General features: G+C 47.6%; 1 protein-coding gene across 11 annotated transcripts in view; it reads left to right on the top strand.

The window, feature by feature from the left end:
* GIT2 (GIT ArfGAP 2) overlaps positions 1-13,584 on the top strand; it is a 42,153-nt gene extending 28,569 nt beyond the window's left edge. For 4 of the 11 annotated variants that reach the window (XM_043901577.1, XM_043901583.1, XM_043901580.1 and 1 more), the window contains 6 exons: positions 276-524; positions 2,167-2,256; positions 6,606-6,688; positions 7,298-7,486; positions 9,811-9,878; positions 10,379-13,584. In XM_043901577.1, the coding sequence (XP_043757512.1) occupies positions 276-524; positions 2,167-2,256; positions 6,606-6,688; positions 7,298-7,486; positions 9,811-9,878; positions 10,379-10,620 (921 nt within the window). In that variant the 3' untranslated portion in view covers positions 10,621-13,584. Of the gene's footprint in view, positions 1-275; positions 525-2,166; positions 2,335-2,413; positions 4,693-6,605; positions 6,689-7,297; positions 7,487-9,810; positions 9,879-10,378 lie in introns of those variants that run through there. The other 7 variants (XM_043901584.1, XM_043901579.1, XM_043901585.1 and 4 more) reach the window with 5 other exon arrangements.
* Positions 13,585-14,203: the final 619 nt, after the last annotated feature.

The raw sequence follows: 14,203 nt of genomic DNA, 5'->3' as shown, positions 1-14,203 counted from the left end.
CAGTCTTTAAGCGGTGAGATATTTCGCTTTTAAAAAGTCTAAACTGCAACTTTTCCACAGTCAGAAATGATTTCATTTGCTTAAGTGATTAAGTGAGTTGATTGTATTTCACTCATTCTAGAAGAAAGAGTTTGTGTTTGTGGTTGCCTTTGACTTTCAGCTCAGCAAACTGTTACTGTTCTTATTGTTAAAGCTGGTAGTATTCGTTTACTTGGTGTTTGCTTTTTCTGCTTGCTATAGAAAAACACAGTCCCACTGCCAAACATGTCTTTCAGCTTCAAACACTCCAGAGTGAAAATTCGAACCTCAGGAAACAGGCCACAACCAATATATATCAGGTGCAAACTGGTTCTGAGTACACAGACACTTCCAACCACTCTTCCTTAAAGCGACGTCCGTCTGCCCGTGGCAGTAGGCCCATGTCCATGTACGAGACGGGATCAGGTCAGAAACCCTATCTCCCAATGGGAGAAGTGAACCATCCCGAAGAGAGCAGGACGAGACTCCAGCCTTTCCCAGCGCACGTAAGTAACACCATCAGTGCTTCCGCTCTTTACTCTCTGTCCAGCCTGACCCCTGCCTTCCCTCTTCTCAGCTTGCAGATCCCCAGTCTCCGCTTTGCCAAATCGGGCTACGAGAACCGTCCTTTTGTTTGCTGTACTGACGTGTCGACGGGTGCTTGTGGTGTTCCCACAAGCACTCAGGGCCTGTGGCCGAAGGTGTCCCAGCAGCCCTGGGGATTCTGGCTTTTGCTTGGCCCCCCTCCCCCTTTTTCTGCCCCATATCCATAGTGTCTTTCCCAGGCGGCCACTGTTGGAACTTTTTTGTTCATGAACTTCCTTCCCCATATCCAAAACCAAAAATTTATAAAGGTTACCACTGGAAGGAAGTACTGTCTTCTTCCAGGTAGGTGGGTACATGCCCGCTTATGCGCCAGAGCCCTTAGAATTCAGAGAGCCTTCTCCACTCTTCCGCGTGCAGCGGGTGGCGTCTGTGGCCCGGGGGTGCAGGCCTGGTCTGGAAGCCTGTGGGCCTCAGCAGCCCTGCACCTGTGGTCAGTGTGCCGGCCTAGCTGCCACCTCCTCCTCCCCCCCTGCGGGGAGAAAGTGTTGCTTTTTCATTTCATGAGAACGAAATGTAAAACTCCTATATCAACTTTACCAGCTTTATGTTCCAAAGATAGTATTCTATAACAGGCTGCTAACACTCTTGTTTTTCCTGTGGAATAAGTATTGTGTTGTGAGGTTTTCAAATTATATTTCTTTTGGATTAATTTATTTTTAAAAAAACCTATGTTTTGACAAAATGTTTGCATTTTGAACCTATGTGATTTTATTTTTTTCAGAGAGTAATACTTATCTTTTTGAATGTCAGTTGTTCTTCAGTCCATTTTTATAGGGATTTCCAAAAAAGTTCTCAGAGTCAATAGTAAAGAATATGGCCTGGGAAATTATACCCTATTCAATTTTGTCAAGCTTTAGTGTGGTAAAATTACAGTGTTGTTATATTGTAATTGGGAATCTACTGCTTCAGCTTTTAAAGTTGTTTGGACTAAACATTCTAAAACAATTGATTCAACACATTTGGTGTAATGGGAATGCCATTGAACTAAGTTAAGAGTCTTATTTTTGTATAACTGAGAACAAAATTTAGGAAAAGCCACTTTGTTCATTTTAACAGTGTACTTTTTGATTTTAAAAATATTTAAAATGTAAAAGTGTCATTATTTTAAAAGTTATATATCTAAAAAAAAAAGTTATATATCTGTACTGTATCTGATATATATAAACCAACTTTAAACCATTTGTATAGATTTTCATTTCATGTCATCTGTCCTGATTAAAAAACAAATATTTGTTTAAGACTATCTATTTTAAAAAAAAAACCATTGGCACAGTTGACAGATTATGCTAGGTATTGTCTTTTCCCTCATAGAAAAGTGGCCTTACAGATTCCTAGTAATTTCTGAGAGGCATTTATTTCTCTGAGGGATTAAATATCTCTGGGGATCTGTCATTGGCTAGCATGGGTGTTTCAGCACTGATCCCACATAGTGAGTTGCTCCTTAGGAGTCTTTTAACTGGGAACCTGGGCAAAGCCAGGGTGGGTGGCGGGGTTTCCTGTCTGTTTTGTGTTTCCCGAGTGTGTCTCTCTCTCCCCTTCCAGATTGGGAGGAGTGCGTTTGTGACCTCCTCTTCGTCTCTGCCTTCCTTCCCCTCCACACTGTCCTGGTCGAGGGACGAAAGCGCCCGAAGGGTTAAGTACACCGAGTGCTCTGCTCTCTGGAGGGGCCTGCTCCTGGGTGCTGGGTGCCTCTCCCGGCCCTCCTGAGTGGTCTTCTCTCTGGAGGGGCCTGCTCCTGGGTGCTGGGTGCCTCTCCCGGCCCTCCTGAGTGGTCTGCTCTCTGGAGGAGGCCTGCTCCTGGGTGCTGGGTGCCTCTCCCGGCCCTCCTGAGTGCTCTGCTCTCTGGAGGGGCCTGCTCCTGGGTGCTGGGTGCCTCTCCCGGCCCTCCTGAGTGCTCTGCTCTCTGGAGGGGCCTGCTCCTGGGTGCTGGGTGCCTCTCCCGGCCCTCCTGGCCCGCCCTCCTCCACTAACAACCCCTGTCCTGCACGAGGCCTCGCACGCACACCCACACGCATGTCTGCGGGAGAAGGCCTCCCTCCCAGCTAACTCCTCATCTCTCAGTCTCACAATTCACCCTGTAACATGGATTCTGAGCGTTCTGTCTCTTTAAACAATCAGAAAATTAGCTGGCTGCTGGTTAAACATAATATGGCAAATCTGTCCAATTTTGTAAACGCTGAGACACCGTGTTTCTTGTTTTTTATTTTTTTAACGTCTTGACATGTGTTATGTCAGCACCTGACTTGACAGACCCAGGTTTTGCAGTCCCTGCATTCCATGTCTGGATTGGAGGTGTAGGCAGCTGCTAGTACGAAGCTGTTCACTCTTAGTTGGTCAAGTCCAACTTGCCAGTGTATAATTTACATTCCCAGTTAACAGCACGTGATTCAGGTAAGCTCCCTTTAGAGTAGCCAGGCAGCAAGTATTTATCAAGCACCTCGTCCATACCCTGCCTTTCAGAAAGTCAATTAAAGAGTCCTAAGAAGTTAGGTGACACCCCTGCTCCCAAAGGCACTGTCAGTTTAAAAAATGCCTTCACGCATGAACAGTACATGACAGCAAGCTGGGGAAGTCATGGAAGAGCACAGGCTTTGAAGGCCTGTGTTTAGGTCCTGGCTCTCGTGTCTTTTACTGGAGGGGTGGTGTCCCTAAAGTGAGAGGAAGGAGGGAGCCTGTGGGTGAGGGACCACCTTTACAGACCAGGGGGGATTTGCACCAGGCCTTTGTCTATTCCCTCCACATTGGCTGGACCTATGGAGAGTCTTCTTTCCCACTGAGGAGAGATGTCCCAGTGCCTCACAGCTCATTGAGGCCCTTCAGGGGCTCTTTTCTGAACTTTTGAGGTAATCTATTGAAAAGAAACCTCTTGACATATATATGCTACTATCTTCAGAGCAGTTCTGAAGTTGAACTGCACTGTTTTTACTACAGTATTTCAGTTAAGGACTTTCCTGGTGGCTAAGTGGTAAAGAATCTACCTGCAATGCAGGAGACCCAGGTTCCATCCCAGGGCGGCTAAATAGAAATGATATCTTTCTTGAAATGTTGTTGCTAAGAGTCAGGGAAACCTTTTTTGTCTACTGTGAAAAAGTTTTTTTTAAATTTTTGGTTGTTTTGAGAGTTATTGCCAGGACTGCTTGCTGAGACAGTGTTTTATACACATCATTTACACTGGTGATCCCAGTTGCTCCTGACAGCTTCATCATAGGTTTTTATGGCGCATCTGTATTCAGAGAAAGCTACCAATCTCTTAAATAAACTGAACCAGCACCAACTATAAGGTAACTTTTCTATTAACAGCTTTGAGAGAGCAGCACTTTTAACTAATAGACCTGAATTCTGCATGTTGACAATAATTTCCTTAAAATTAACGCTGACTAATTTGAAAACCCGAAATACGCTTTTGTTGACAACGATGAAGGATTTAATGTAAGTAACCAATTTCCTGGGTGGTTATTGCTGTACATTGTTACCTGTATTCAAGAAGCATTTCCTGAGTACTTTCATCAGATAGATGAGTCATTACTCTTCTAACATGCTTCATTGAAACTTCGTACTTTCGATCACGGGTGATGCATTTGATTTGTGATTATCAAATTTACATCAAGGAAGGTTAAAAAGATCCATTGTAAAAAGATGGGATTTTTCTGGGTTTAATTCTGTTCTCTAGCTTTTTCCACTGGAACTACTCTGGACAAATTTCCCAGAATACTTATTTAAATGCAGGTTTTTCACATTCTATTTTATGCTCTCTGTATGTGTATGTACACAGAAGCACACACTCATCTTTGTGTGTATGTATATATGAAAACTAAAGGAAAAGAAATTTAAAGATTATTCAAACATGCACTGTGAAAGGTAAGAAGAGTTTTTTTTTTTGGTTTGGTTTTGTCTTGTTTCTGTTTTGTTTTTTTTGTGATCATCTCTGGAAGAGCCTGGTTTCACTGTTCCCTTCCTGGGATACAGTGCCTGCTTTGGTCTTCCATCTAGAGAGCCAGCAGCCAGTGACTCACTGATTGGTTCATGAAGCCAGATCAGAGGCAGCAAGTGAAGCAGCACCGCTTGCTGGTAGGAGAGCGAAACAAAGGGATCTTGCATGTTGTAGTTTTCACAGAACTTAGCTCTGCAGACTGTGTGTACAGCTGCCAGCCAACACTTGCAGTCACTTGTCAGATGGACTCTAGTGGTTAGAGCACAGACTCTTTAGGAGCTTATCACAGTGTCTTGCGTTAAGTGGCTGGAACCAAATAGAGCATCTGAGGGAGACACGAAAGATCTCAGCACATACAGAGAATGAGCGTTCTACCTGGGAGAGGACAGAGAGAGGCTAGCAGGCAACACGTATTCTGGTAGAGAAGGAAAGAAATCATTTCTGGATCCACTGTTCATCAGTTACTAAAAATTTTTTTTATTTAAAACTTTTTTTGGCCTTGCACATAGCTTATGAGGTCATAATTCCCCAACCAGGGAACAAACCCAGGCCCTGGGCAGTGAAAGCACCAAGTCCTAATAGTATTCTGCTTCTAGAGAAGCAGAATAGGGGCTGCCTGCCTGCCTGCTCACATAGGGCCTTCAGAAGGCCAAGCAGCATGGGCAGTAAGGAGCAAATAATTAAACTTTAGGGAGGCTTTCTTAACTGACTCACTCTAAGGGAACCATTCTTATGAGTGAAGCTACAGGGACTCCATGTGTTTAAACAGGGCTGTGAATTTACACATGAAGAAATTCTGAATTCGCAGCTATCTCTTACTACAGCTGCAATAAAAATCCTTAGTCACATGTTTTGATTCACTTGGATTAAATTCAAGGTATAGAACTAGAAATAGCTCATGTTTGTCTTTTGCAGTTGGTAATCAACCTAGGTTTTAAATTGGCTTCCACTGATTTCTGTTCAAATGAAGAAATTCTCAAGCACTATGGATAAATACTGAGGAAATCCTCTGTATTAAATACTCCAGAACTAACACAGTTCCCTTCAAAGGAATGTGGTCCCCTCTAAATGTAATACTCCCCCATCCCACCCTGAAGGCCCTGTACTTAGTGTTGCTGCCATTTGCTCAAAATAGTTAAAGGGTTCCTGCATCCCTTTTATTTTACACTGTATCTTTATGTTTAAGGGATAGATGTTTGGGGAGACAGATGAAAATGTTTGGAAACCAATTGTCACACCGGCTTCATCCATTTTGGCTCACAAACAACGTGTCGCAATGAATGAGTGATTTCTGGCTTCCTCTTGTGGCTCACAGAAGCCTTCTCTGAGAGTGGTTCTTGGGGAGCCAGATTGAGAGCAGTGGTGGGCCTCAGAGTTCCAGGCTGGGGCATCGCAGGCAGCAGGAGACAGGAGGTCCAGGTTCTTGGTCCAGGTTTTCTGTTGACTTTTTGGCATTGGGGGTGACCCCAGGGTCTTTTGGCCCTTCCTTTTCTCATCTGCTATTAGACCAGTTAATCTGCAAGCAGCTCCCAGCACTGATGATCCAATCTATGGGTATATGGCATGTTTGCTTCTTAAATGGGTCTCTTTATATTATGGTTAAACTCCATACTTCTTAGGGAGCTAAACATGAACATTGCCTTGTGTGTCTCTGTTAATTTGTATCAGGGATCTGGGTGCAGCTAAGGAGTGAAGATGAAGATGGGGTAGAGAAGGAAAGAAAGCATTTCTGGATCCACTGTTCATTAGTTACTAAAATTTGTTTTTTTAATTAAAAAAACTTTTTTTTTTTGGCCTTGCACATAGCGTGTGGGGTCATAATCCCCCTACCAGGGATCAAACCCAGGCCCTGGGCAGTGAAAGCACCAAGTCCTAACCACTGGACCCCCAGGGAACTCCCTGTTACTAAATTTTTAATAAAGCATTGGCCCCTGTCCCAGATGAGGTCTGGGGCGTGAAGGCCACGTGGCCTGACAGGTGAGGATTCCTGGGAGGGCAGCCAGGAAGTATCTGGTGCTCTCAGCTAACGGGATCACCTTTTGTCTTGCAGGCCTCCCGGCTGGAGAAGCAGAATAGCACACCTGAGAGCGACTACGACAACACTCCCAACGACAGGGACCTGGAGGACATGGGGTACTTGTGCAGGAAGAAGGCCCTGGGGCTGGGCTGCTTAACCAGAAGCCTGACACGGGCATGGTCACGCCCTTCACCACCGCCACCCGCTTCTCTGTTCTCAGACCTTTAAGGTCCTCAGATACCGAGACATAAGTTGATAGTTCACACCTCTTCTCATCTCACCTGATTGCCCCTAGAGGCCCTTTTTCCTTTTACCAACAGGTTAGACTCGTCTCTGAGTCTCTGTATTATGCTTAAAGTCAGTCCTTCACTTCAAATCAACGTTAGGTTATACCCTGCATCTCTGTCCCAAGGAATTGCCTTGATTTGAATGACTTAATAACCATACACACTCCCCATTCTGTTTGCTTCCTGCCTTTCCCCATCATTAGCCTTCCTACAAGGGTCATCCCATTCAGCCTCGTGGTAGAATGAAGCAGCCTCCCCGTGAGCAGTGGCTGCTGCTGCTCAGCGAGCCTTACCCCGAGTCTCCTGCCAGACAGGATAAAGGAAACCACAGTAGCAGCCCGCTCGCGCCTCCAGCAGATGCACACGCCGCGGCTCCTAGACGCAGAGAGGCCGCCCATCAGCACCTGTCACGTTTAACCACTTCTTTAACGCTCGCAGGTCAAGCAGGAAAGGGAGGCCGAGGAACTCAGTGTGGCAGGGTGACAGCTCAGGCCCAGACACAGCAGAGCCCCACACGACCCCCAGCCCCATCCTCCCCAGCACCGAGGACGTCATCCGGAAGACGGAGCAGATCACCAAAAACATACAGGAGCTCTTAAGGGCAGCCCAAGAGAATAAACATGACAGGTAAGGGGGCTTGAGAAAGAATCCTGCCTGGCAAGACATGCGCACGTGCTCTGGGAGAGATGCTGCTGCTCTAGTTACAGACAGGGCTGGGTTTTAACATGCTGATGTCAGAAGGTATAGGAAATCTCAGGTTTACGTAAGACACTTGAATACAGATTTGTAAATTTGGGGTTTTCTTTTTGTTTCTTTTCTACGGTACATTTTTTTCTTTTTAAAAAATTTATTTTTAATTGAAGGATAATTGCTTTACAATATTGGTTTCCTTTCTGCCATACACCAACATGAATTAGCCATAGATGTATGTATGTTTCCTCCTGGGAAGATCCCTCCCACCTTCCACCCTTTACCACCCCTCTGGGTGGTTACAGAGCACCCGTTTGGGTTCCTTGAGTCCTACAGCAAATTTCCACTGGCTGTCTATTTTACATATGGTAGTGTATATGCTTCCATGCTACTTCTCTCCATTTGTCTCATCTGTTTTATGCGGTATTTTTAATCTTTCATCTTCTTATGAAATGCTCCGAATAAAACTGCTTCCAGAGATAGAATTACAGCATCTTTGGGGTGGTGACATTCCTAGTTCTTGAGGTGAAAGAAGCTGCCTCAAAACTGGCAACAGATTCTCCCAGCTGCTCTGCTTAGCTGGGGAGGAGTGTGTGCCATAGAAGGCTTCCTGAAATGAACCTGATTTCTTACCTGACTCCCTCACGTGTGCATGTACACATCTAGGAAGCAAGTGGTTTACAAATAAAAGTGGGTCTAATCATCACCCAAATCATTTTCTGCTCCTGAAAGAAAAATCTGCTCCATCTGGGCAGAACGGCATTCCACAGAGTTCTTTCCAGCTGCAGAGAAGGGCCCAGCCCCTGTTCTAACCCATCCCTTTGCTCTTGGGTAAGTTGTTAGCAGTTGCGAGCTGGCCCTAGTTTCAGGTGGTGACCAGCCTGCTCCAGACACGTTGTTTAACATCATCCCACTGAATTTGTGAAGGCAGAATTTGATAAAAATCCAAGAAAAACCTCATTTTCAGGAGCAAAATTTGACCTTCCCAGGTGGCCCAGTGGTAAAGAATTCAGGTGAGTTTGATCCCCGGTCGGGAAGATCCCCTGGAGGAGGAAATGGCAGCCCACTCCAGTATTCTTGCGGCGAATCCCACGGACAGAGGAGCCTGGTGGGCTTACAGTCCATAGGGTTGCAAAAGAGTCAGACAACTCAGCGACTAACCAACAGCAAAGTGTAGTGCTTCTGTGAAAAAGTTCTCTTCATGCCTTTGCACAAACAGAAGTTGTTCAAGGAGCACAGTACTGCCCCTCCTTTTTGCTCTGTGTTCCCTTCCACAGAAGGATGAACCATGTCTCTTGCAGTCTGCATGGCCCTGGCGCTGTCACGTTCACCGCCCCGTTTCCTACGCTTTTGCATTCTGCAGTACAGCTCAGACTTCTCCCAGTGTCGTCATTTCCCCCTCACTAGGAGAGGAATGGGCAGTGTTTATTACCGGAGCAGAGTCAGTCTTCATGGGCGGATGGCTGGAGGAGCCTCAGAGAGAAAGAGGAACCCGCACAATTTCTCAGCCTCCTTCCACAGAAATCATATAGCTGTTTGTCTCCCCTTCCCCCGGACATCCTGTTCATCACATGCCCCTCCTGCCTCACAGGCTGTAGATGTGCAGTACCTCTGCTCAGCACCACTACCTTGACAGCAGGCCCCTTCATTCCCTCATTACATGAAGCAAGACGTTTCCCACCTTCCCACGTACGGTCTGTTAGGGCCCCTCGATGATATGGTGAACCCCTCCTGTGGCACTCTCCCACTGCCGAGCAGCATGCTTCACTTTCCGTCTCACCCAGCTCGGAAGTGCCCTGCTGGTATTGCAAATGACCAAAAAAATATGCTTACATTATGTTTCTTTCTTTGATGGTTGTCAGGAATATAAATATGTGTCCTGGGGCTGTTTTCTGGCTTCAAAGATCGCAGTATGGTGCTTGGTACAATCTGGGAAGTTTGGTTGTTTTTTTTTTTTAAGATGTACAAATCCATTCATTGTATATTGTGATCTCAGTGTTCTGTGGCCCCACCAGGCTGTAATGTACGTCGCCTGCATTCATCCCTGGAGGCTGTTTTTATATGATGGAATCAAGTTTGAAGAATGGGGGCCCCGGCTTTATCCCCGAATACCTTGTGTTGGTGTGGGATCCACAACAGACTGGCTGTGGCCTTAGCCTCTTTATTACGGGAGTATAAATGGGAATGTATTCGTGTCTGAGAGTTCTCTGTCTCTGAATTATTTTTGCTGTCTTTAAATAACCTTTTTAATATTCTTGCAGTTATATTCCCTGCTCAGAGAGGATACACATAGCTGTTACAGAAATGGCGGCATTATTCCCCAAAGTAAGTCACTCCCTGCTAACTTGGTTCGGATCCTTTTCAATGAGCTCCAAGAAATTTCTTGATGACCTTTACATTATATTCATCTCTTTGTAGCACAGAGAGTTTTAAATATGCAAACAGCCACCTAGGGCTATTGGTCTGGGTTTAATAAGACAAGAATGTATGAGCCAAATGCTGCAAGGCAAAGCATTAATAGGAAAAAAATTCTATCTGGAATATTTCACCCATGTAAATACTTGTTCAAATACTGCTTCAGAATAGCACTAGTAAATGGATACTGCTAAATCTACTGTGTGCAGTCTGAACTTTTGAGTCAGAGCCCCAGCATCCCCTACACTGCGGGTTGCCAAACTTGCAGTCTTTCACGCATCCCCAGTGAAAACATGCAGGACACAACTGCCATTCACTGCGGAACAGCTTGAGTTGTCTTCCGAGGAATGCTTGTCCCTGTTCTCGGAGGTGTCCACCCTGCAGTCCATGGCGAACAGCTGTTTTTCTGTTTAGAAACCCAAGTCCGACATGGTGAGGACCTCCCTCCGCTTACTGACGTCCAGTGCCTACCGACTGCAGTCAGAATGCAAGAAAACCCTCCCAGGGGACCCAGGCCCACCCATGGACATCCAGCTGGTCACGCAGCAGGTCATCCAGTGTGCCTACGACATCGCCAAGGCCGCCAAGCAGCTGGTCACCATCACCACCAAAGAGAACAACAACTGAACGGCAGGGCTGGCCCTTCTGTTTTCTAGGCTTTTCCAAGTCCGGTTTCCACTTTAGACATGGAACTCTTGCGATTTTTACAGACACAAACATTTAATGAAAGTTTAAAACTTTTTAAAAAGAAAACTCAGTATTATTTTTGCATGTTTTCTAACAAATTTTCAACTATTAATTTAACCCACTTGCCTTATTTTGTGCCTGTTTGCCAGTTTACCTTCTGACGTTCTGTTGTGCTGTCCATGACCGTTGAGTTAACGATCATAGACACCCGAAAGCAGAACTTCGTTGTTTAAAGTTTGTTAGACCTTCTCCATCCCTTCAGACTCCTTGCCTATGGCTAAACTATAAGTGAGATTCTTAGTGAAACATTCTCTGGAGAGAGTTGTCTGATCCCTGTCAAGCATTGTGCAATAAGCAAGTATTCCAACCTCTACTGCAGAATCTCTTCTAAGTTTGGGGTATCTCCAAGCAGGCGTGTAGAGAAAGGACTTTGCCACTTTCCAAAACTAGTGTAACAGTCTCTCTTGGAAGGAAACAATGAAGTGTTCCGTTTAACTGTCCTGTCACACTCGATGTCCTCTCATCTAATTTTTCTCTCTTGTCTTCTGTCCACTTCTGTTCTGCTCTCACCCTGAAGTCTCCACAGCGATAAGCACTCGTCCTCCCTGTCCTGTGTGCCTTGGCCACGTTGTCACGCACAGGCTGAGGAGCCCCAGTTCCATGAGCCGTAATTTCATCCCACCCCATTCAGATAGCACTGCCGCAAACTGTGATGAGAGAAATGGTCTACTCCCCTCACTCCTTTAGCCACGTAAAGCCTTCTCACACGACCAGCCCTGCACGTCTCACCACCTTTAAGGACCTTGGATAAGGTAAGATGCGTACGGTTACCAGGGTTCACTTCTCCCCTGGCACCTCCTCACTGGTACTTCAGTGTCAGACATCACATTTCAGGAATTCCCTGCAGAGCGCTCTAACTGACCGTGTGCTATCCCAACGCTACAAAAGCCTGCAGGTGTAAGGTCTGGGATGCCCCGAGGTTGCCTTCTAAGTTACTAAGAAGAGCTTGGTCGTTCTGGAAGCTAAAAGTATATTCCTTCCTGCTCGTGGCCACGGTTTTGTGTGGGCGTGGTTCAGACCCTGACCTTGACCAGTGGGGCCAGGCGGCAGTGACAATGAATGAAGCGAGCCAGATGCCAGGGACAGCGGGGAGCCCACAGCATGGCAGTGGGGACAGCAGCTGCCCAGCTCCACTCAGGCTGCCATGTAAATAAAACGAGCCTAGGGTTGCCGAAGCTTTTGACTTGTCAGAAGACATCAGATATTTCCATGCCATCTCCATCTGTAAACGTCGGTGACTCGTCTAAACGTGTTCACAGCACGCGTGTGGGCCTGCTGCAGCCTTGAGGCTGCCAGCTCCCGGCTCTGCTGTGGATCGCGAAGCCTGGCTTCCCTGGTCTCGCCGGCTTTAGCCTCTGAGCCTTATTACCTTTTGCAGGGCTGCCGTACCCTGTATTAAGTTGCCGTTGGTCCTTGTTTCACCCATCTGTTCTGTCCCGTAGTGCTCGTTCACACACATGGAAAAGTCAAAATCATCACAGTTGCCCCAGAACATGTTAGGTAAGCCTGTGTTTTCACAGAACTGTGTGACTCACACACCTCTGTAGCCTGACCGAATGCGGTCGGAAGGAGCGCAGTGATGGTGTTTGGTTACTGAGTCACTGTGCTGGGTGCTTTCGCCGGCTTTTGCTCTGCTGAGTAGCGCGGGGAGAGGATCCACATCTCCAAGACTTGTCTGCACAAACCTAAGTGCCACACTCTTGTCAGATGCTGAGGGGCGCCTTCTGGAAGGAGGTCTTCTACTTTCAATTTAGGCACCGTCTGAGAACCGTCTCTGCATGCTGCATGCACGGGCTGTCCCTCCTCTTCCTGGCGAGCACCTGCTCTCCCGCCCGGCCGACAGGGCTCCTCGGGCAAGGCCCAGCGCAGCCTCGGGTCGGTGCCCTCAGCCTCCTCCAATGGGAGGACGGCCTTCTGGATGATGAGTTGCCGCAGTGGGTGAAGCGGTGTCTTCACGCGCACACTCAGGACCTGGAGTGGGGGACGTCATTTCGTGCCCCTGGAGAAAGTCAAGGAACATGGGGGCCAGCAAAGCATGTCCAGCCGTGAGCGCACCGCAGGAGTTGGCCCTGCTGACCCACCGTGCCAGCGTTCGGGGAGGGAAGCTCCCAGGTGGAGTGACACCCGGCGACAGGAGGCCTGAGGGTGGCCTTTCTCTTCCAGCCCCTTGTGCGTTTCCTCAAGGCCGGGGTCGGAGACCCGCGGGGCCTGTGAACATTTGCACCTTGTCTCGGTGGCCGCTCACCACCTTTTGCACACGGGTTCCCTGGCCTTGCACTAGTGTCTGAGCTCTGTCATGTCATCCTCTTCCCCTGGATTCTCAAATCCCCGCCCCCTCAGATGCCCTGAGGAGCTAGGAGGACGCAGGTAGGAAAGCAACCAGGAGGCAGCTGCACCTGAGCACCTCCCGCTGACGTCCTCCTTTGCCTCGGAATGCAAGTAGTTCTTATTTGCCAAAGAACAACGACTTGGACCCAAAGACTAAACACAGCATTTCACGGATGGGAACTGGAAACGCACAACTCAGGAGCTGTCCTCCAACTCCCCCAGCGATTTCAGCTGCAGAACCTGAGCGAGCCCAGCTCGGGTCTGTCCCCCACAGCCACCCTGAGCTCCCCACGCAGAGGGTTTTCCTTCTTTCCTTGTCCCAGTTGAAGGTCACCTTGATTTTCCAAAAGAAAATGCTGCATAGGAAAAATGAAATGCCTTTTCTCCCAGTGTCTTCTATCCATGTCACCCATGATTCTGTACTTACTTTTCTTGTTCGTTGTACATTTGTATCCCTGTAATTATTGTTCAACCCTGTAAGCGTTGTAAAATCGTTTTGGAATTTGTGCCTGCTAGTTATGCAATAAACAGGCTCTATAAGTGTCCTTGGGGTACTGTGTCTGCCATCAGTTAGCTGATGTTTCCAGATACTCAGTCAAAGTTCCAAGGAAGTTCTCCCCATGGAAACCCATCTTCCATGAGAGGCAGTACTGCAGGTGCCTCCACCCTGGGGGCTCTGTCGACGGCCTTGTCCCCCCTGTGCTCAGCAGACAGCTTTCTTACAAGAGGTCCTGCATCATGGGGTCACTTCCATGCATCTGATAGCAAGGCCTTTACTCCTCACGTTAAATTTTTAAAATTCAGCAAAAGCCGGCCAAGCATAGGTGCCGTCACCTCTCCTGAGTGAGTAACGAGGGCACAGTCTTCTTTTGCCAAGAAGTTGTGTCTTACCCTTGAGACCCAGGTGCCAGGAACCTCCCAGCGTCTGTGAAGTGGCCGAATGGAAGGACTGTCCGGTGGCCCCCAAGCACCACGGGCAGCACTTTGCCCACTGCGGGGCTACACAGAGGCCGCCGGCCTCACCACAGTGATGGGCTGGGACCATCCGAGGGTGACACGCTGGGAGGCTGTCCAGGAGCTGTCCCCGTGGCCAGAGCCGTCGAGACGGCATGGACTCCACAGCTTTCTGGGGTCACGTGGCAGCTCACCGCACAGCAGCTCCCT

Source organism: Cervus elaphus, chromosome 5 (genome assembly GCF_910594005.1).
Source record: "Cervus elaphus chromosome 5, mCerEla1.1, whole genome shotgun sequence".
Classification (NCBI taxonomy): Eukaryota; Metazoa; Chordata; class Mammalia; order Artiodactyla; family Cervidae; genus Cervus; species Cervus elaphus.
This window is presented reverse-complemented; position numbering and strand designations above follow the sequence as displayed.